Source organism: Vicia villosa, linkage group LG6 (genome assembly GCF_029867415.1).
Source record: "Vicia villosa cultivar HV-30 ecotype Madison, WI linkage group LG6, Vvil1.0, whole genome shotgun sequence".
NCBI classification, from domain to species: Eukaryota; Viridiplantae; Streptophyta; class Magnoliopsida; order Fabales; family Fabaceae; genus Vicia; species Vicia villosa.
The window spans coordinates 99,752,996-99,776,290 of record NC_081185.1 but is presented as its reverse complement, the minus strand read 5'-3'; the positions used below and the strand labels follow the sequence as shown (position 1 = coordinate 99,776,290).

General features: G+C 34.2%; 1 protein-coding gene across 1 annotated transcript; it reads left to right on the top strand.

The window, feature by feature from the left end:
- The first annotated feature begins 22,173 nt into the window (after window positions 1-22,173).
- LOC131614222 (uncharacterized) lies at window positions 22,174-23,063 on the top strand. Its single transcript, XM_058885840.1, has 2 exons — window positions 22,174-22,659; window positions 22,713-23,063. Exons 1-2 carry the CDS (start codon window positions 22,174-22,176, stop codon window positions 23,061-23,063), a joined length of 837 nt encoding a protein of 278 aa, XP_058741823.1.
- The last annotated feature ends 232 nt before the right edge of the window (window positions 23,064-23,295 follow it).

Sequence of the window (23,295 nt, the reverse complement as noted above, 5' to 3'; positions counted from 1 at the left end):
GTCTCTTTCAGGTGTGATTACGCATGGATTTTTAGATTGGTGTGTCTAAGGAAGTTGTAATCAGATTCTATTTATAGTGAAAATCTCTTGTGTGACAAGGGGACTAGACTAATCTCGTTATAGAGGAACCAGGATATTTTGTGTGTGATTTACTTATTGCTTCTGCACTTTAAACTATTCTGCTACTATTGACTCTAGCTTAGAATATGAATTTGGTCAAATACGGAAGGTGTTGTTCAAAAAAGGCAAAAGTTATTAGATATACAATTCAACCCCATTCTTGTATATTTTTATCACCTTCAGTTGGCATCAGAGTACAATTTGTGCTTAACACTTAACATCAGTACATAAAAAGATCCTAAAGAGAAAAGTATACTAGATGGGAGATATTGGTAATAGTCATGTTATTGGCACTGGTATTCCACATGATTATAGTGCTCTTGAAAAGAGTAATTATTTTGCTAAACGACCTGCATTGAGTGGTGATTCTACTCACTTTGAATGATGGAAGAGCAAAATGCACACCTATATTATTGGGCTTGAAGACGAGCTCTGGGACATCCTTAAGGATAATATTGATATTCAAGTGAATGGTATGGGAATGGTTACTGGTAGAAAAGTTCCCAATGAAGAAAAATCATGATACAATATGCAGTGGAATTAAAAAATTTCCTTTAGTGATCCTTACAAATAAGCATGATCAATGATAGAAACGATTACCTCTTGTGACGATTGAAACCTTTTATACTGAATCGAAGGAGTGATCATGAGCGTTGATGAAGAACAACGCCTCTACTTAGTCCACATGAACAGATCCCTCCAGTCTCAGTGCTAGCTGATACGAATGAAGGCTTTGAGTGAGAGAGAAGAAAATATATCTAGTGTTTCTTAGACCGAATTTTCATCAATTCTATAATGCTTCGGCATGAGGGTTCTATTTATAGAACCACTTGTGTAGGCTACAAGCTATAAATCCCACTTAAGTGTATGTGCACCATATCGTATGATATACCGTATATCACTTAAGCGCGTGGTACCATACCATATTCCGTATTCTACTTAAGTGCATTGTACCTTATGGTGTTTCTTATTTATTTTATCTCTCATTAACATGTCCTTGTGTGTGACCCTCTAGGATCTCGCGATGTTGGCAGTTATATTAAATAATGTGTTTAACATAATAAACAGTGGGCAGTATCTATCAACACATCAATGCTACCCAAGTCACAAAAATTTCATGTGTGATCTGACAAAACATTTCCGTGATAATACTTGTGGGTACAATTAACTTTTTGCCCTTATGTATATATTGAACACAAAGAATAGACTGTGTCACCCTTGTCTAGTTCAATATTGGTCCCTTAGACATTTATCATATTACACAGGATGAGAAAATTCAATTTAGATCACTTATGTCCCTCAGCATGCTTTGTGGAGTACCTACCAACAGTCTTTATGGTCATCTAGTTACGGACAATATTTGATCAACAATAAAGTATTCAACTCTAAATCTAGGTTCCATAGTGGTTTCAGGTCGAAGGCTGGTATACACCACTTATCACATCGAGAATAACCGACGACACTTTGCATAACATTCTATGTAGTATTCTCATAGCCGGTTAATCCAGTATAAATATTACTCCTAATATTTATAATTATTGATAACTCCTTATCCATGATCCATGAAATGTGATCATCAATCTATCTACATAACATTCTCAATCCTTTAATATTATCCTACTTCATAATAAAGCTCGACTATAGATACTTTAAGAATATTGTCCTTATGTTTCTTGATTCTGATGATTAATTCAAACTTAACATTTCATTAAACGGACTAGCTATTCTAGGGACTTTATTATTTTGGAAAAACAAACATAATAAAGAAATTCCTTTTATTATTAATAAATTATTCAATACAAGTACCAAATGTATTGTTCTATAAGGATTACACCAACACCCATACCAGTTCAAAAGAAAGTGTACATAAAACACCACAGAGTAAGAGGTGTTATGGTTGTTGCTTTATCTCACTCTAAGTACATAAAAATCATCGATAAGTCAACTACCAAGACTATATTTTAATCACTATATTCTACCTATGAAGGTAACCAGTAGGTGAAAGAAGCTACGACCAATCTTCTCCATCAGTATGAACTCTTCAAAATGAAGCACGATGAAGACATTGAAACCATGATCTCTAGATTTCAAGTTCTTGTATCAGGCCTTCAAGTTTTGAACAAGAGTTATACTTCGGAAAATGATGTCATGAAGATTCTAAGGAGTCTTCCTGTGAGATTCAAAGTCTTGAAAATCTGATAAGCAACCTTTAGAGCCAGGAAATGAAACTGAATGGAGATGATTCTGTAAATATGTTTAAATAATTGGCTTTAAAACCGCTGTTAAAAAATCTAGTGGTAAGATATCCGCTGTTAAGATATCCTCTGGTAGAAGCAGTGGCTTTAAGGGCTCTAGTTCCAAAGAAAAAGAAGATGACCAAAATATCTACTATAACTACAACAAGCTTGGTCACTTCATATTTGATTGTCCTGATCTACAAAAGGACAAGTCAAATAAAGGAATCTTCCAGAAGGACAACTTCAGAAATAGATTCCAGAAAAGTCTCATGGAAACATTGGGATGAACTTGATGATGAAGAAAATCATGACAAAGATGAATGAGAAGGAAATATGGCATTTATGGATCTCACACCATCTTATGCATAATCTAAATCTTACTCTGGACCATAATCAAACGAAGAAAAGGAGGTGTCTTCGAACCTATGTCGTTATGATCTTATTTCCTTCCTTCAAAACCTCATTAGTTATTGCAAAGATAAAACAAGACACACTACAATCTTAAAAAGAGATCATGAACTTTTGAAAGAAGAATTAAAAATGTCTCAAGAAAAATATGAAACTCTTGAAAAATATCATAAGACTCTCTTAGATAAATCTTTTGATAAAATAGTGAATGAGCATGAGGCGGCTCTTCAAAGTTTTATCACAACAGGTCTTGAGAGAACTAAACTTGCTTCCAGAATCTATGGATTAATTTAGAGAAAATGAGAAGGTATAGGTTATAATGGACAATGATCCAATGTTCTGATTCCAAGAAACCCTCAAATCCTTATTATTCAAGCAATGCTCAAACAATGCTAAAAACTTATTTTGTGCATGCTTCTGATAAGGGTAAGAATCTAACCCAATCAGAACCCAAGATTACTAATTCAAAAGATCTGAATAAATATGCACCTAAGACTTCAAATTCAAGGGTTTTGAAGAAGTTAGTTCTCAAGAATCAACAATCAAAGGTTCAAATCAGATTAGAACTTGAGGTTCAAAAGTGAAAAGTTCTGAAGAATCTAGAACCAATGAATTCCAAATCAAAAGTTCTGAAGAAACTAGAATAAATGATCTATAGACCAAAGATTCTGAAGGATTCAGAAACTAATGTCAAAATTCATCTAAGAAAAACGTTTATAAACCAAAAGTCTGGATTGAGGCTAGGCATTACTATTATGAAAAAGCAAAAAACAAAAGAATGCCTGTTAGAACTAACACTAGAGGACCCATAAGAGTATGGCTACCAAGATCTCAAATTATGTTTGACACAAATATTCCCTAAAGAAGAAACAAAGCAACAATTATAATGCCAGGACAATGGTTGGCTATTAGATATAAAACAAAGAAGGTATACATTCCAAATCGCAATGCTGATATAGGAAGCAAGTGTCAATTTTGGAAGAAGACATAATGGACAAATTATGGCTATGAACTCTATGAATTATGTGGTCTCTTAAGTTCGTCCAGAAGTCCATTGTTGGAACTAATTAATATTTGAAAATAAACTAGATGAAACAAATAAGTGATTAACAAAATAAAATATAATATATATTTATCAGTCCAAGTACTTAATAGAAGCTTTGGAAGAATTTCAATCTTGAATAATGATTATCTCTGAGCAACTCCTACAAAATTCATGCTATTAGAACATTAAAGGATATTTGCATCAAGAAGGGTCAAAAGCTCCTTCAAGAGGTATTTTATTTTTTTTAACCTATCAGCTGCTAAGCCTTTATTATTATATAGTGTATGGTTGTGTGTGAAACATCAATCAAATTCTAGAAAAGTTCACTTAATAATAATCAAGGGAATCTTTTAGTATATGATAAGTTCAACGGGTTGAATTATATAATGCTAACTATGCTTATAATTGAATGGAGAGAAAAGTCCAATTGTGGAAACTATCAATTCATTGGTGAAAAAGTATCTTTGTATGTTATTAGTCAGGAGTAGTTTCGATGAGAGTCTGATAATCTAACTCTGATTAAAAGTAACTTCTGCATTACTTCAGACACCAATACTTGAAATGGATTATTTAATGCTAAATGCATTTAAGAGGAAAACTATATGATGAAACCTATAACTCCATAGTTCTGATAATTATTTGTATTTCCTAGCTGCTATAAGGTTAAAAACTTTTGGATAATGATGTGTACCTCTTTAATATTCTTTGTTCTACTCTCTCTGTCATCTTTTTCTATTTTTCTAACCTATCTTTTCAAATGTTTTTTTAAGTGTTTTTAAATCTTTGTCTTTTGTACTTCTCAATTGTTTTGGACCTCTTAAAAATTGATCTTGTGTAAACCATAAGAAAAGACAATTTTCATGCATTACTCTTGGCTAGGTCTTTAAGAATCCCTTTTCTTCTCTCTGTTTTCTTAAAAAAAAAAAATTTCTACTCATCACTTGAGATAACCTACCTAACTAACTTTGGTACAGAGAACCAATTGCTTGTTATTGTTGAAGGTCATGTTGACTTTGAAGAAAGGATGGGTCAACGATTTGATTTTAAAGAATCATTTCGAGAAGAGAATAGGATGGATGTTTTGATATGTGATAAGTGCCAAAATGTACAAGTTTTGTGTATGTAAATAGTGGCACTTATCGATACTTTTGTTAATACCGTTTGAATAGTTCCCCATTTTATGTATAAATACGTATACTTTCTGAATAGTTGTATTTTCATATACTTTTATACCATTTGACAGTTTTTCCTTTGTTTTTATAGGTATTCATGCTTATTGGAGCCTTGAGGAATAAAGTGTCAAAGGCACGACTTCGATTTTGCAGTTTTGGTGCAAGCCCGCTTAGCCACCATCAAGCGGACTTCCAAAGACTCAAAATAAGGATGACCAAAATCATCATTTTGGTTTCCACTCATTCATTATTGGATAGAGCATTGAATAAGATTTCCAACGCTTCGAACCGGGCGCAATTCGGAGTCACGGTTCTCGAGTTATGGCGAAAACAAAATCTGATTTTTAGCAGACTCCGCTAAGCGGACTCTGTTCCGCTCAGCGGACCTGCGGATTTTCAGACTTGTTAAAAAGGGGAAAAATCACATTTTTAGGTTATGGTTTGGGTATTTTAGAGTCCCAACACCATCAACTTCATTCTTAGATCAAAATTAACTTAGAAAACAACTTCGGAGGTTGCATAAGGATGATCGGGGGTGGATTGAGCGTCGAACGGAGCTGACAAACCGGGATATCTTCGGTTCATTTCTCTTCTTATTTGTGTATTTCTCTTTGGTTAGGTTTGTTTGTATATTTACTTGAATCTTATGTATATTTACCGATTATAATGTTATATTTAACTTGCTTTACGAATCTGTGTTGATGTTATCCTGGATTTTTGCTCTATGCTGGGGATTTGGGGTGCTTTAGAGATAAACTTCTTGAATCCTTATCTAGGATGATTATCTGTTAGTTTCTGAACTCTAGAGATAGATTTAGAGCTAGCATTCACTGTGGGTATTTGTACTTAATGCTTTCGTGTTTGAGTGGCGCGCGAGAGATCGCCGACGCGAGAACGCGGATGTTCTCGCGACTTCGCGTTAGAGATAACCTTAGTTGTGAGATGATCTCGTTTGTACTCCAGAGATGGACACTTATGTGAGAGATACGTGATGACATAGATGAGTATCATAGGTTGAGTATAACGGGTTGGTACGTGTATGTTTGTGAAAAGTGAATATATTTACATTCCTGATAAGTTATTTCTCTTCTAAGAATGTGTTCGTTATTCTTTCATGTCTATATCTTTGTTTACTTTTTGCTCATTCAAACCCAAGCTCGAAACTATATAAACTATTGAATGGCATCTCTCCATCTCTGTGGACGATAATTCCCGGATCAATATTTCCAAATCTTTATTCGTTGCTTGCCCTATACTGCATTCAACAAAATGGCGCCGTTGCCGGGGATGGTTGTTAGAATTGCATTGCAACAATTTTCGTGGTTTTGAGCTTTGTATATATCGTATATATTGTATAGTTTCACTTGTATATATATATATATATATATATATATATATATTTACTTGTACATGTTTACTTTTTTATGTTCACCATATAAGTTTACTTGTATATGTTACATATAAGTATACTTTTATTGGTGAATGTTGGTGAAACATGTTGATCTCGAATGAGCTCTTTAATAACAAATCTTCACTTTTCAACTTGTGAATCCAACATTCACTAACTTTTCTCTTTTTGTATGATAATAGTAGTTTGTGTTCCATACTTGTGCATATGTGTTTGTTTGTGTACATAATTGTATACTTGCGTTTTCCTTTATGTTTGTATAATTGTTGTATATATTTGTACCAGTAACATTTGTTGAGTGGTTGGTTAGGAAACTTTCTTTAGGCTTGTGCGGTAAGACGTTACCATGGCATGACGAGAGGAGTCTACTTTCCAAACACCGAAACAATAAAGGCGTTGAGCTAACGACGTAAAACAAGCGCTTGTTGGGAGGCACCCCAACGGCAGTAAATATTGTTTATATTTCTATTTATGAGGTATTTAGGTGAAGTGGTGAGTGATTGGAACAACAAATCCTGTTCTGATTTTTCTGGTTTCTGCTATGCCCGCTAAGCGGAGCAGAGCTCGCTAAGCGAGCATACCAGAATTTTGTTTTTCTGCTCTGTACCAGTGGGGTTCCGATTCCACCTGGTTCACTCATTTTTCCCACTTTCACCAAGGCTAATTAGTAGTATATATTGGTTTTGTTTTTCTAATTCTTCTATTGGTTGTTTGTACTCGAATTTTGTTCGGTGATTCGAAGATTTTTGAGGTGATTTTCCAAAGCTTGAGTGTTTCAACCTGCGGATGTATGGTAGGATATTGTTTTTGAAGTTGTATCATTCAAGGTACTCATTTATCACTTTCTATAACATAGCATGTTTAGGAAACTTTTCATTTGTACAATTACCATGCCATTCATTCTTTTGCATTACTTGCTTGTTGATTGAATCACTTTAGTTCCCAAACCATAAATGTGAGGAAGCTTTCCATTGTTCATATATGCTGGAGGCCACAATCTTTGTTTTAACTGGATTTTATTATGCTTAATCTTTTGTTTATGTTGATTTTATGAAAGCATGAAAAGGATCAAGGCATTTTGTTTCATTTTGAGCACAACCACCATAACCAAATAATTAATTCACCTTGTGAGTGTGTGATCATTTGTTAACCCTTTTGAGCCTTTTTTTTTCAATGTCCATGTTTTTGCTAAATACTTATCTTTGAGTGTTTAGTTCTCATTTTTGCATGGATGATTGATTCTTTGTTTTCTTGAACCCTCAACCATGACTTTTGGTATGAATTTTTACCTTGCCTTAGAAAGTAGGGAGTATTCATATGATGGTGTGGTTGAATTCAAGTTGGGGAGAGAAATGGTTGCTACTTACTTGGTTGTTGCTATAAGGTTGAAAAGAAAGAAAAAAAAAGAAGAAAAAAAAGGTGAAAAGAAAAAAAAGAGAAAGTTTTCAAAAACAAAAGAAAAGAGAAGCAAATAATTGTGCTAATAAGTATTGTGATTGGTTTGAGAAACATGTGGATAAGGAAGAAGTTTAATCGAGATTTTGTTGCTTAGGACTTTGGTGGATTGATCACTCCCTTAGGTTTAGGCAAGTTTTTGTTTCAATTAGCCTTAGGATATATCCCTTGTTTGTTAACCAAGCCACATTACAACCTTGAAAAGTCCTTGTGATTCTTGCTTTTGTATCTTCAATGTGATTTTTTGGATGAATGCATAACTTATTCTTTTGTTTGCAAGATTGTTGGATGAGTGTTAAAAGTCCTTCACCTTTGTGTGTTCTTCATCCATTGATGAAATTTTGCTAGGTGTGATTCATGAGATAGCATGTATTGGTTTAGAATGTTTTGCATGATTTTTGTACTTAGGATTAGTTTCATTTACATGTTGTCGTTGTAGGATAGTGGTAAGTATTTACTTTGTTTATACGTTTTTGTATTGAGCCATACATTTGTTTTTGGTTTTCTAAACTTGTTGATTCACAATTCATTGGTTTATTACTTTTGATTCTTTGATTTATTTGACATTGTTTGAGGACAAACAAAGTTTCAGGTTGGGGAGACTTTGATAAGTGCCAAAATGTACTTATTTTGTGTATGTAAATAGTGGCACTTATCGATACTTTTGTTAATACCGTTTGAATAATTCCCCGTTTTATGTATAAATACGTATACTTTGTGAATAGTTGTATTTTCATATACTTTTATACCATTTGATAGTTTTTCGTTTGTTTTTATAGGTATTCATGCTTATTGGAGCCTTGAGGAATAAAGTGTCAAAGGCACGGCTTCGATTTTGCAGTTTTGGTGCAAGCCCGCTTAGCCACCATCAAGCGGACTTCCAAAGACTCAAAATAAGGATGACAAAAATCATCATTTTGGTTTCCACTTATTCATTATTGGATAGAGCATTGAATAAGCTTTCCAATGCTTCGAACCGGGCGCAATTCGGAGTTACGGTTCTCGAGTTATGGCGAAAACAAAATTTGATTTTTAGCAGACTCCGCTAAGCGGACTCTGTTCCGCTCAGCGGACCTGCGGATTTTCAGACTTGTTATAAAAAGGGGAAAAATCACATTTTTAGGTTATGGTTTGGGTATTTTAGAGTCCCAACACCATCAACTTCATTCTTAGATCAAAATTAACTTAGAAAACAACTTCGGAGGTTGCATAAGGATGATCGGGGGTGGATTGAGCGTCGAACGGAGCTGACAAACCGGGAGATCTTCAGTTCATTTCTCTTCTTCTTTGTGTATTTCTCTTTGGTTAGGTTTGTTTGTATATTTACTTGAATCTTATGTATATTTACCGATTATAATGTTATATTTAACTTGCTTTACGAATCTGTGTTGATGTTATCCTGGATTTTTGCTCTATGCTGGGGATTTGGGGTGCTTTAGAGATAAACTTCTTGAATCCTTATCTAGGATGATTATCTGTTAGTTTCTGAACTCTAGAGATAGATTTAGAGCTAGCATTCACTGTGGGTATATGTACTTAATGCTTTCGTGTTTGAGCGGCGCGCGAGAGATCGCCGACGCGAGAACGCGGATGTTCTCGCGACTTCGCGTTAGAGATAACCTTAGTTGTGAGATGATCTCGTTTGTGCTCCAGAGATGGACACTTATGTGAGAGATACGTGATGACATAGATGAGTATCATAGGTTGAGTATAACGGGTTGGTAAGTGTATGTTTGTGAAAAGTGAATATATTTACATTCCTGATAAGTTATTTCTCTTCTAAGAATGTGTTCGTTATTCTTTCATGTCTATATATTTGTTTACTTTTTGCTCATTCAAACCCAAGCTCGAAACTATATAAACTATTGAATGGCATCTCTCCATCTCTGTGGACGATAATTCCCGGATCAATATTTCCAAATCTTTATTCGTTGCTTGCTCTATACTGCATTCAACAATATGCTTTATGATCCTAATTACTCGAATATGGTTAAGGAATTCTGGGTAAATGTAGTGGTTCAAAAGCTCAATCTGAAAGAAGTCATTCATTCTAAAGTATCTGGCCCTATCACCATCACCCAAACTACTATTGCAAATGCAATAGATTGTGAGGATGAAGGTGTTACTCCAGATATGATTTCTTGGGAACAATATCTTCCTTTTTGCACCAATTTAATGATTCATCTGACCTATCTAAAGCCTCTAACTTAAACCTTTGGCATTAGTCTGGTATTGAAATCTGACCTCAGACTTTTTTCCAAAGAACAAGAATATAGATTCCTTAAATAGAGATAAAGGGATTTTCTTGTTCTCCTTGTTAACTCAGATGTGAATATCAGCCTCCCTTGTATTTTCTATGAATATCTAACGAAGACTCTCATATCCTTTCAAGAAGGAAAGTCATTTTTCATTCCTTATGGTAGAGTTCTCTCTAAAATTTTCATAGAACAAGGAGTTGAGAAAAATAAGGCTAAGGTGGAGTCTCAAGTTCGGGGTGACAAGTTAAAGCTACCTAAAGTCACGTGAGCCTCTAATAATGGCCTTTTCAAGGTCAAGGCAATCACTCCTGGTGAATCTTGCTTTTCTTCTGTATAGTTTTTTTTTTTACTTTCCTTTTGTTTTATTACGGTTATAATGATTGTTTTGTTTATCAATAAATTTATTTATTTTCTTTACTTTATCGTTTTTGTTACTTATGGTTGGGACATTGACAAGCATTATCATAATTTATGGAAATGATAATTTAAAATTTTAGCAATATTTGTTAAGACAAAGAAAACTCTTATTTTCTTAATTAAAAAGAAGGCACCACAAAGACTGTTACAAATGGTTCTTAAGAATACTCTTCTTAGATCCTAGCATATGTCTTGGTTAATTAATTTACACATGACACTCGATCTTTGTCCCATTCTCCTTTTGGACTTTTCTTCTTCTGGAGCTTCTTCATCAACATCTCTGAAGTCCTTCTGATAGGAAGAACTTCAGATGACATGGATGTTCCTGCAGATAAGGAGGACAATGCCTTTGAAGCTTCCTTCTCCTTAAGCTACTCTTCTCTTGCCTTCTTCCTAATCATATTTGTTATCACCTTCTGAAAATCTCTCTTTTGTTCCTTGAACTACTTTTCTTTTCCCATTCTTTTCTTTGATGAAGGATGAGATGAGAATGTTCACACTAAATGTTTGTATTTATAGAAGAAAATTAGGGGTATCATTCAAATTTGCATTAAAGATTGCCTTGGGAAGCTACTTTTGTTAAAGTCTGAACTTATATATCTTGAAACTTATGAAAATAGGGATTTCCTTTCCTCCAACCAAAAAATTTTACTCTTACTACACCTTTCCTATTCTATTTACTATTTAACCTTGTTAAAATGATTTTCCTTTTTTCTTATTTAAATCTTATGGTTTTATTTTAAACTGATAGATGATTAAGCATACTCTACTAATTTGATGGATGTGTTAAAATAAGACAAGTATAGTAACATAAAGACTTTCATTCATTAAAGAAGCTAGTACAAAGTTGATATTAAGGTTGTTACATAATAAAGACAAGGAAACCTAATAAATATCGATGGAACTTTCTGGATGATTCATCAACTCATCCAAATAATTCAAATAGTATTGGTCTGCCTCATCTTCAGTTGAAGTTGAATCTTCCCTCCTGATCGTTCTTCTTTGTGTTGCTTCAGTTACTCTACTTCGAGTAGTAACTCTAGTAGAAGTACTTGCTAAGTCAACAACATAGTAAACATGAGTTGGTGATGCCTTCTCATCCTTTTTCTTCTCCTTTCAAGCTTGCTACTTTTGACCTACAGTCTTCATGGAGTCTCTTTCTACCTTTGATGGTTTTCGCTTACCCATGTTAATGGACAATATAAACTTGAAAGAGAAAGGTGATATGATTGAGCTCTATGGCCTCTGTTTTTATAAAGAGATTTTCCTTGGAAAATATCTTTAGAATCTTATGGCCATGCTTCTCGATCATTGTTACCTATGCTACTCTGTTAGACTCTCACTTTGACCATCTTGAAATTTGTAGTTTGCACTCTGCATGTTTATCCATCAACACATTTATTTTTTTCACCTACTACCTCTTTCACTCTCTAATATTTTTACTGACTATACTGAGCATAATTTTCTTCTTCTGTTTTCTTTACTATTCAATATCTTTGTTTTCCTTCTACTCTTTTTATTTACTTTTTGTTGATGACAAAAGAGGGAGAAATATGGGAATGTTTAAAGAGTGTGATAAAAACATTTTTTTATGTTTTTATTAAGACTCCGAGCCCAATTTTAATGATAAAAGTCTAATAACTTGGATAGAATTTAGAGGTGATCTTACTAAACTCAAGGTGATATAGTGAAACTTGTAAAGGAATTTCATACGAATGTCAAACTATCAAAATCTATTACAACTTCATTTCTTTCTCTAATATTGAAGAACAAGAATCATAAAGGGTTGGAAGATTATAGACCAAGATGTCTAGTAGGATGTTTATACAATATATTTTCAAAAATATCAGCTTCAAGACTAAAAAGGGGTATTGAGCAGAGTTCTCTCAAATAGTCTGAATGCATTTGTGCCACGTAGGCAAATACTAGATGGATTTATAGTATTGAGTGAAATCATAGACTTAGTGTAGAAGGAAAAGAAGGAATATATGTTAGTAAAAGATGATTTTGAACAAGTCTATGATTGTGTGAGTTTGAACTACTTAAGGTTCATACTTAGAAAAATAGGGTTTGAAGACATGTGGATGAAGTGGATGGAAGCATGCATATTTAACAGTAGCATGTCAATATTGGTTAATAGAAGTCTGACAAATAATTTTATCATTGGGAAAGGCTTAAGTCAAGGGGACCCGTTATCCCAATTTCATTTATCTATTGTAGTATAAGGTATGATAGGGTTGATTAACAAGAAAACATGCTTAGGGGAACTTGTTGGCTTTCGAATAAATGATCACACTAAACATAAGACTTTGCAATTTACAAATGATTCCATTCTAGTAGGGAAAGGAAATTGGCAGAATTCGTATAGCATAAAGATAATAATGAAGGGTTTTGAATTGGTATTTGGCCTAAGATTTATCTTTTTCAAGAGCAAGTTGGATGGAATACATGTTGGGGAGTACTTTATGCCGAAAGAATCACAATTTTTGTCTTAGTGTTTAGATTCAATATCATTTAAGTTCATAGTCATTTTAATAGGACCTAATCCAAGAAGATGTGCTACATGGAGACCAATTGTTGAGAGCTTAAGGGAGAAGTTATCAACATGGAAAGGAATATTGTTCTCTATTGGAGAAATAGTGACACTTTTGAACTCCACACTATAAAGTATCCTCATCTACTTCATATCATTCTTCAAAGCACCTAAGAAGATCACAATAAGTAATTCAACTATGAAGTTGATATCTATGGAATAGGAAGAAGGACAATAAAGGAATCACTTGGATTAAGTGGAAAAACATCTTTAAATCAAAAGACGAAGGTGGCCGTGGAGTGAGGAAAGTTGAAACTTTCAATATATATCTTGTGTAAAGCGAAACAGAGGCTGCTATGTGTGGATAAACCATATGGAAGGACACACACACACACACACACACACACACACACACACACACACACACACACACACACACACACACACACACACACACACACACACACACACACACACACACACACACACACACACACACACACACACACACACACACACACACACACACACACACACACACACACACACACACACACACACACACACACACACACACACACACACACACACACACACACACACACACACACACACACACACACACACACACACACACACACACACACACACACACACACACACACACACACACACACACACACACACACACACACACACACACACACACACACACACACACACACACACACACACAGAGATATATATATATATATATATATATATATATATATATATATATATATATATATATATATATATATATATATCACCTTTTAAGCAAATTAAATAAAGAAAATATCCTTTATAAAAGTCAATATTTCAATTTTCAATGCATTGAATACACGTATTTTTTTAAAAAAACATACTACTTTAATCACTTAAAGAGTGTCCTTGGGCCACTGGTTAGCATTTTCCATATATATATATATATATATATATATATATATATATATATATATATATATATATATATATATATATATATATATATATATATATAAAGGAGCATATAATGTTTGGAAATGAATAAAGAAGACTTAAGAAAGCAACAATGTAAAGGAATGATTTACAAGTAGTTGGAAAGAATGAAGCATTAAAGGGTGATTTGTTTTCAAAGAACCAACATTAATATTGAGAGACTTGGAGCTAAATCCATGAGAAATCGACAAGATTATTTTGGTGCCTCAGTCATGATGGAAAGTTCAATGTAAAAAGCTATAATAATGAAGTTAAGAGAATTGGAAAAAGGGGATGAATTAGAGGCCGAAACTAATTGAGCAATAACGAGGATATAGAAAAAAAAGGTACCATCAAAGGTTAAGGTGTTTGGCTGGAGGATAATACTGAAAATATTTCATACAAAATATCTATTAGAAAGAAGAGGAATCATACATAGTTCTCATGAAGAGGTTTGTGTTTTCTGCTTTGAATAAGAAAAGAAATTATCACACTTATTTTCCAATTTTGAGTCAGTGCAAAAGTATGGTGCAAGGTGGTTCAGTGGATGTGTAAGTTTCTTTGATTGGTGTAAAAGTCAAAGGGACTATCCAAATTTAAAGTGAACACTTTGTAAGGGGAAAAAGTACTCCATGTGAAAATCAATATTTTGACAAATATCAATTGTCTCCTCTTCTTATTTTTTTTAGCATTGTCTTCTTTCATTGTTCCTTAATGTAGTATCAATGTTTCAAAATCTTGTTTATGTTTTCACATCCATGAGTTGCCTCCTCTAAAACTATTCTAACTATCTCAATGCTTGCCTTAAGCACAATATCTTGATATAAATAACGTCCCCAATAAAAAATTCATTACTTTTCTATAAAATCATGAAAACAAAGATTATTTATGTCATAACAAATTCCATGAAACAAGCTAAGTCATTCGAATAAAATAATCAATAATGAATTTTTTAGGCAATTAACTAGATCTTTGAATTGGTTGAAGTTTGATAAAGAAGACACAATTTTCATTTTACATTCACACAATATGAGGCTTGGCCTAAATCAGATTGTTTTAAACTTCTCGGCGTGATGGTATGATGATTACAATATGTTGTATGTGTCATATGCAGGTTTGGCTTGCCCAAGATCATCGTCACAGATAACGGGACCCAGTTTGCAAGCGCTTCAGTGGTCGAATTCTACAAAGACCTAGGTATCTAGAACCAGTTTACCTTAGTAGAGCATCCGAAGGCTAATGGACAAGCTGAAGCTGATAATAAAATAATCCTTACAGGGCTGGAGAAAAAGCTGGAGCATGCAAAAGGACTCTGGGCCGAGTACTTACATGAGATTCTCTGGTCATATCATACAACGCCTCACTCTACTACCCAAGAAACTCCTTTCTGGCTAGTATATGGAGCAGGCGCTATGATTCTAGTCGAGATCAACACTCCAACCTGGAGACGTGCACATTTCAATGAAGACCCTAATTGATAAGGACTTAATGTCTCATCCGACTTGGTTGACGGGGTCCGTGAATCAACACGAATCCGAGAGTACGCAGCTAAAGACAGACTTGCAAGAAGGTATGGTTTGAAAGTCAGACAGAGAGCTTTCAGCAAAGGCGATCTGGTTCTTAAGAAGGTGACTGATCCTACGAACAAAGAGAAGTTGTATCCTAACTAGGAAGGGTCATATCGTGTAAAGGACAAACTCGACAATGAGGATTATAACTAGAAACTTTAGAGGGGGTAAAAGTACCTAGGACTTGGAATGTTTCCAATCTTAGGATATATTTAAGTTAAAGTCTCTTGTAATAAACCAATATAATGAATAAAATAAGGTGCACTCTTTTCCCTTGCAGTTGCAAGGTATTTTTAACGAGGCACCCATATAACAAAATGTGTTCTAGCTATGAAAAGACGGTTACGCCTCAGGATCTATGATCGCAACTAAAGCCGGTTCAACTTCGCCAAGGCTATCAAACCGGTACTCGGTGAACCCTTGCAAGAGGCTCTGTCCGCCAACTAAAGGCGGTTCAACCTCGCCAAGGCTCTCAAACTGGTACTCGGTGAACCCTTCCAAGAGGCTCTATCTACTAACTAAATTCGGTTCAACCTCGCCAAGACTCTCAAATCGGTACTCGGTGAACCTTTGCAAGAGGCTCTATCCGCTAACTAAAGTCGGTTCTACCTCTCAAAGGATCTCAAACCGGTACTCGGTGAACCCTTGCAAGAGGCTCTGACCGCCAAAAAGAAGGTTAAGTCTTCAGACCTCTAACCGCGAACTCAGTTCAACCTCGCCAAGGCTCTCAAACCGGTTCTCAGTGTATTTTTGCAAGGGACTTTGAACTAGGCAATATGATTCAGACAACCTCGCTAAGACACCCAGAAAGGGCCTTACAAGGGCTCTGCATCTGAAGTTAAAAGGCCAAGCACACTCTTAAGTCTCTGGAATAATTGACTCCAATAGAGCTAAAAACAAGCTTGAAAGGCTTTAGCTGAAGCAAACAGTCTCATTATACTCGGAAAACGAACGGTTACGAGCACCTCAGTATACTGAGTTGGCCAAAACCTAAGTATACGATGTTAAGCACGGCAAGATGTGTAATTCGGATAATTACTCGAAAATGGCAACCTGAAAAGAGTTTACAATCAACTAGCAAAACTGATAACAAACGTATGGGGCTTATACCATGTGAGTAATTTATCTACTTAGCACAAATTCAAGCACTTAAAGTCTTAAAACGCTTGTTGTGAAACCTGACTTCAATGGATTAGGATTTGTTACAACCATATCCGAGTTGTGCAAGTACGACAATCATAACTCGGGGCTCACTACTACCAAAGCATGACAATATACGCACATAAGTTTAAATACAAAAACAAAACAAAGTGCAAATATGTTCGAAGACAATTAAGTTGCAGAGATTCAATTAAAATTAAAATTTAAAGCCTCAATTGGGAGATGTTTTGATTATAATAAAAAAGGAGGACGCAGTCACTCCATAAAAACATTACAAAATTACATCCATAGTGGATGACTAATTGGAACAAAAAAACAAGAACTTCATCTTTACACGGCTGCTTGATGGCGCTCGGCAGCATTGTCGGGTTCTGTCTCGGCGATTTTAGGGGAAGGAGTATGCTCTACTTCGAATGGATCCACAAGGCGGCCATCTTGCACCACCTTAAGGAAATCCACCTCGGTGAGGTCAGCTTCAGGATAAAGGACCAAAACTTGCTCTTTGGCCTTGTCAAAAGCTTCCTCATCAAGGTAAGCACATCAATCTGCGACTTCTTCAAAGATTACTGAACTTCCCAGGCTTGTCACCACTGTCTTCACTGGGACCTTTCATGAGTGCGAGCATGTCAGCATCACGATGACCGACGTCTCTGCTCATGACCACCCGTTGCTTTTTAGGAGAGGGATGGCACTATTCCCCGGTAGCATCATTAACCGGTAAATCCTGCTCGGCAACGTGGGCAGATGGGGACTTGGAAGCCATCATCTTCTTGCGCTTAACCCAAGTCTCAAGGCCGGTGAGGTCGGACTTGTTCTCGGCCGGACCTCCGGTCCCCCTCCGAGCAGCATGGGCCTCAAGTAGAAGCTTCTTCTTCTCGGTGAGAGATAAGTCAGTCATTTTATCTACACAAAAAATAAATTAAACGAATTAGAACTAATTCATAAAAATAAAAACAAGTTCTTATCCGATAAAACGGGCATTACCAAGGAAAACCATGAGTTCCTTATCAGGAACCGGAAGCAGGGTTTTAATTTTCATCCTTCTGAAGGAGTCTAAAACCTTTAAACAGACACGTTCCATCTCGCTGAGACTCTCAAAGGTAAACCCACAAATGGGAATCGGGTCCTTCGTCCAGTAATAAGGGAACCGAGCATGGCCATCAGCCACGTACAGGACTTGAGGGCGAGCCGGACCGCCCTTCACTCTTACGAACTTACCTTTGTAGTCTTTATAGTTATTGGTAAAAGCAATCAGGAAGCTTCGAGAGGGAATACCGCTGATCTGAATCCAACTGCTCTTCTCTAAACCTTTCACTTCGAAGAAAGAGAAGAACAGGCCTATTGTGCATTTTATGGAAACGGCCTCATAGACTCTTTGAAAAGCCTTTATGAAACCCCAACTGTTCGGACGAAGTTGCGAGGGGAAAATGCTTGGAAGAAGAGGAGAAATTTTTCTTTTACGATAATGATGGAAGGAGTCATTGGAATGGAAGGGTTTTTATAGGGTTTAAATGTAATAATGAAGGCTAAGTGGAACAGTCCGCTTAGAAATACTTGTTTCCCATAAAAGCCATCATTACAAAGCCTAGAGAACCGCTAGACACATAACCTTTCGCTTCGCTGACACATTCTTAAACGACTATAAAAGAATCAGAGGACGTCATCCGAGTATATCCTCTCAGTGAAGATGAGAACATATACTCGGGGGGCTTGTTCAGGGGTCGGGATTCTTACAAAGGCCGCGACCTGCCAAAGTGAAGCTCCTAGAAGGTACCCCATTGACGTACCCATCATAAGCCTTCAAGCATGGCCGAGTTTACAAGCCGTAAAGAGAACTCACAAGAGTCTATCTGGGTAGACATGGCCGGATGCCGAGAAGCCACAAATAAGAGTTAGCCGGGTACTCAAGTAAGCTATGTACCTGAAGAATACGTAGAGACATAGTACAACTTAGATGTAACGCCTAACAGATAAACACAAGTCGGCCGTAACTGATGAATAAATATGTCATCAATGGACCTTGTATTCAATGATTGAGAAACATTTGTAACGTTGAAAGGCCAAAAGGTGCTTCTTAAATGAGGCATTGAAGGCTAAAACAACTATAAAAAAGGCTCCCGCCAGAGGGATAAGAAAGACACTCCTCTTGGAATTTAGTGATCAGCTAATTACTTCCAAATCCCCCAGAATACGCATAAACACCATCACATTCAAGCTTCCCTCACCTCCGAGGGCAAGCTCCATCATACTCAGTTTTTTTTACACAAGAACATATTATGATTTTAAAAAAGAATTCAAGAGAATATATGATTTTAAAAAACTATAGAGAATATGTCATTTAAAACTTTTTTTTGGACTTGACATTAAATATTTTTTTAGGTTTTGTAAATTATAGATTAAACACTAAATGAATTATTGAAATTTAAATTGATCTACTCTTATATGTATTATAAATTTACTGATTAATCACAAATAATATATACAAATAATTTAATATAAAAATTTTTTAAAACACATAATTGAATTTTTTATATATAAATTATTAAGTATTTTCATAATGTTACAATTTTATGCTATAACAAGACTAAAATTTTTTTATGCTAATATCTACCTATTAATTTTCATTCTTGTTTATTTTGCTATCTATTTATTTAATATAAATTTAAGGTTGTCATGATGACAACCCTAGACACATGTCATGCTAATAGGTAATCTAACATGAACCCTAGACACATGTCATCCTCGTAACTACTCTAACTTCAACCCTAATTCTATTTTTTAAAATTAACTAGTAAGAGACCCGTGCTCCCGCACGGGTAATTTAATTATGCTATTGGGTAAATAACTAAAAAATATGTAGTAATTTAAAATTTTCAAATAATAATCATGAAATAAAAAATATATATATTTGTTAATGTGATAAACATGAATGAGTCTTAATGTCATAATATTTAGATAATATCAAATACTACTGTAAAATTTTAGATATAAATGCAAAACTTGAAATGATTTATTATTTTAAAATGAACAATAATCTTATAGATTTAATTATATTAAATAATCATACACAAGGAAGAAAAAATATAATTATGAGATGGAGAAAAAATTAATATTTAAAAATAAAGATTTATCTCTTAAATTAAAATAATATTGATTAAACTAAAATAAATATTGTCTTGTTAGTGACCCGTAACATAAATATATTTTTAATGTTATTAAAATTAAAAAATACATTATACTATCATGCAATTTATATGGTATAAAATTATTTAAATACAAATAAATTACTTAATTATTAAATAACTACGTATAAGTTAAATCAATGGTCAAGATGAGAAATGATGCTTGATTGAATTTGCAGATGATGATGAGAAATATTATAGTATAGTATGATCCAATATAATCTATTTGAAGTACATGTTCCATTCTTATGACAAAGTGTTATTTTTCAGATTAAAAAAAGCCAACCAATAAATAAATATAAATCATTTACATTTCGTAAGCATCGAGTTGATGACATGCAATAAAAAACAGATACTTGAAATATTAGCACCCCTGGTTGTGTGCAAGCTTCGTTGATGACTCAATATTTGATAGGCTTGTTCGAATATAGGCCGAATATGCATGCTATCATGGGATCTGAGGGATTAATGGCAGTAGACACATCTATCATCCATGCGATCTTTCAGGATATATAGTTGTTAATATCACACGCTAACTACTGCAAAAGAGAAAGCACTACACCTGTGAATTTTCAAGAATAGAGAGAAATATAAATTAAGTCCTTCAAATGTACAAATAGCAGAGTTTAAGATAGCTTCAGATAGCAGAGTTTCAAGTTCACCTTTTATGTACAACTTAAGTGTATCTGCACAATTAAAAACAAAATGTTGGAAACAAAAGGAAAATACAAAGGAAACTCCGGTGAATATAAACCAAACAAAACATATTAGCAGTCTCTTTAGTTCACAAACCAAATATGCATCTGCTTACCTGGGACCACGACATCATGAGCTTCACGACGCCATAGTTCGACCTCTCAAGATAGCGACGAATGAATGGAAACAAAAATAACAATGCAGAGAGAATATTTGGAGATAAATAGATGAAAACATCCAAAATGAACATAACTCTATAATCTGTTCACAAACATAAAAATATATTAGCATCAATGAAGTATTTAACTATATAAGCCCTTGTTTAAAGCTTTGAATCCCTCATACTTTATAGTTTTACTAAATGCACCAACCATGTTAAAAAATTAGACTACAATGATGTAATTATATTAAAACAGTATCATTGTGATGAATGAAAAGTTTTCAAAGTTTTCTTTATTCAAATGCAATGAATTTGTACCAATAACATCGTCATAACAAAAAGAATGCTTACTACAATGCTAAACAAATTTTTAGCAGTCCAAAATTTATCTTATTTACATGATTAAGCAGGCTTAAGTTATAGGGGAGGAAGAAGAAAGATTATGGTTATTGAAACAAACATGTCTTTGCAAATAGGTAATACAATTGACTAAGGAAAACAATTATGTTGAAGATTAAACTAAAGAATAAGGATATAAGTCTCATAGTAATGCATATTGAAAGATATGCATCAAAGTGGCCCAAGTTTATAATAATAGGTGAGTTAAAATGATGAAAGTTCATGTCATAGAGAAAGTGCATGAAAGATGATGACATTCAATGCCCAGAAACGAAAGGCAAAAATAATGCAATAAAAAACCATGCTTACATGGAAACCTGTCTAACAACTATGATATTGCCAGTGTTATGGTAAAAGTATTAATCAAACCCGTGCAACGCACAGACCATATATATATATATATATATATATATATATATATATATATATATATATATATATATATATATATATATATATATATATATATATATATATATATATATATATATATATATATATATATATATATATATACTAGATAAACCACATGATCCATCATTTGAATAGATCAAGACTATAATTTTTTAATGCTAATATCTACCTATTATTTTTCATTCATGTTTATTTTGCTATCTATCTAATATAAATCTAAGGTTGTCATGATGACAACCCTAGACACATGTCATGCTAATAGCTAATCTAACATGAACCCTAGACACATATCATTCTCGTAGCTACTCTAACATCAACCCTAATTCTATTTTTTAAAATTAATTTTACATTAATAACAAATAACTAATAATAATAATAATAAAATATAATATTCCACTAAACCTATTAATAATAATAATAATAATAATAATAATAACATTAATAACTATTAACTAATATTAATAAAATATAATATTACACTAATACTATTAAAAATAATAATAATAATAATAAATCACTGTTAATAATAATAATAATAAAAATGCTGAAAATTAACGCTAATAAAAGTAATATCTACTTTGCTAATGTTGATAAGGCTGTTAAAAGTATGATTATGAATTTATCTGGCTTTAGAGAAGGTAGTTTACCTTTTAGATACCTTGGGGTACCTCTCTCAAGTAAAAAATTAAATATTTTTCACTACTTGGGTCTGGTGGATAAGATTGTTTGTCGAATTCGTCACTGGACTGCCAGATTTCTTAGTTATGCTGGAAGGTTGCAATTGATTAACAGTGTTACTTTTTCTATGGCCAATTACTGGCTAATGGTTTTCCCCATTCCCAAAGCCATGATAAAAAAAATCAATGCTATATGCCGTTCTTTTCTTTGGTCTGGTACTGATGTTATATGCTGGAAAAGTACGGTAGCGTGGGATGATATTTGCAAGCCTAAAAAGAAGGAGGCCTTGGTGTTATTGATTTGGAGGCTTGGAACAATTGTGCTATGCTTTGGCTGCTCTAGAATCTCGGTAAGAAGAGTGATTCCTTATGGGTGCGATGGATTCATGCTTTATATCTTTAGAGGAGTGACATTATGGATGTCAAGGTTACGAATAATAGTACCTGGATCATGCGGAAAATCTTGGATCAGCGAGAGTTTATACTTCAGAACCCTACTGTATGGAATTCCTTATTAAGTAGTAACAAGTTCCAAATGAAGACTGCCTATAAGAGTATGATAAACGGTTCAGATTGGGGCTGCTATGGTCTGCTGCAGAATAAGCATGCTCGGCCTCGTGCTAGATTTATTCTTTGGCTTGCGTGTCGTAAGATATTGGCCACAAAGAGCCGGTTAATGAGATTGGGCTTTATCTCCAACAATGACTGTGTGTTTTTGCAGGAAGGAAGAGACAATTCAGCATGTGATTTTTGAATGTGATGGTATGAACTTGATTTGGAAAAGTGTGCTTCAATGGATCCAAATCAATCATATTCCTAGGAACTGGGATGAGAAACTCAATTGGTGTATTAAGATGGTAAAGGTAAGGGCTGGAGGGCTTCCTTGTTTAAACTAGCAGCTGCGGAAACTATTTACGGTATCTGGATGTTTCGAAACAATGTTTGTTTTGGTAAAGCTATGGATAGAGAAAGTGTTATACAAGACA

Coding starts and splice junctions, on each gene's coding strand:
- LOC131614222 (XM_058885840.1), top strand. CDS start 22,174: ATGCTGAAAATTAACGCTAATAAAAGTAATATCTACTTTGCTAATGTT. Junction 22,660..22,712: donor TTGGCTGCTCTAGAATCTCG/GTAAGAAGAGTG, acceptor TTATATCTTTAG/AGGAGTGACATTATGGATGT.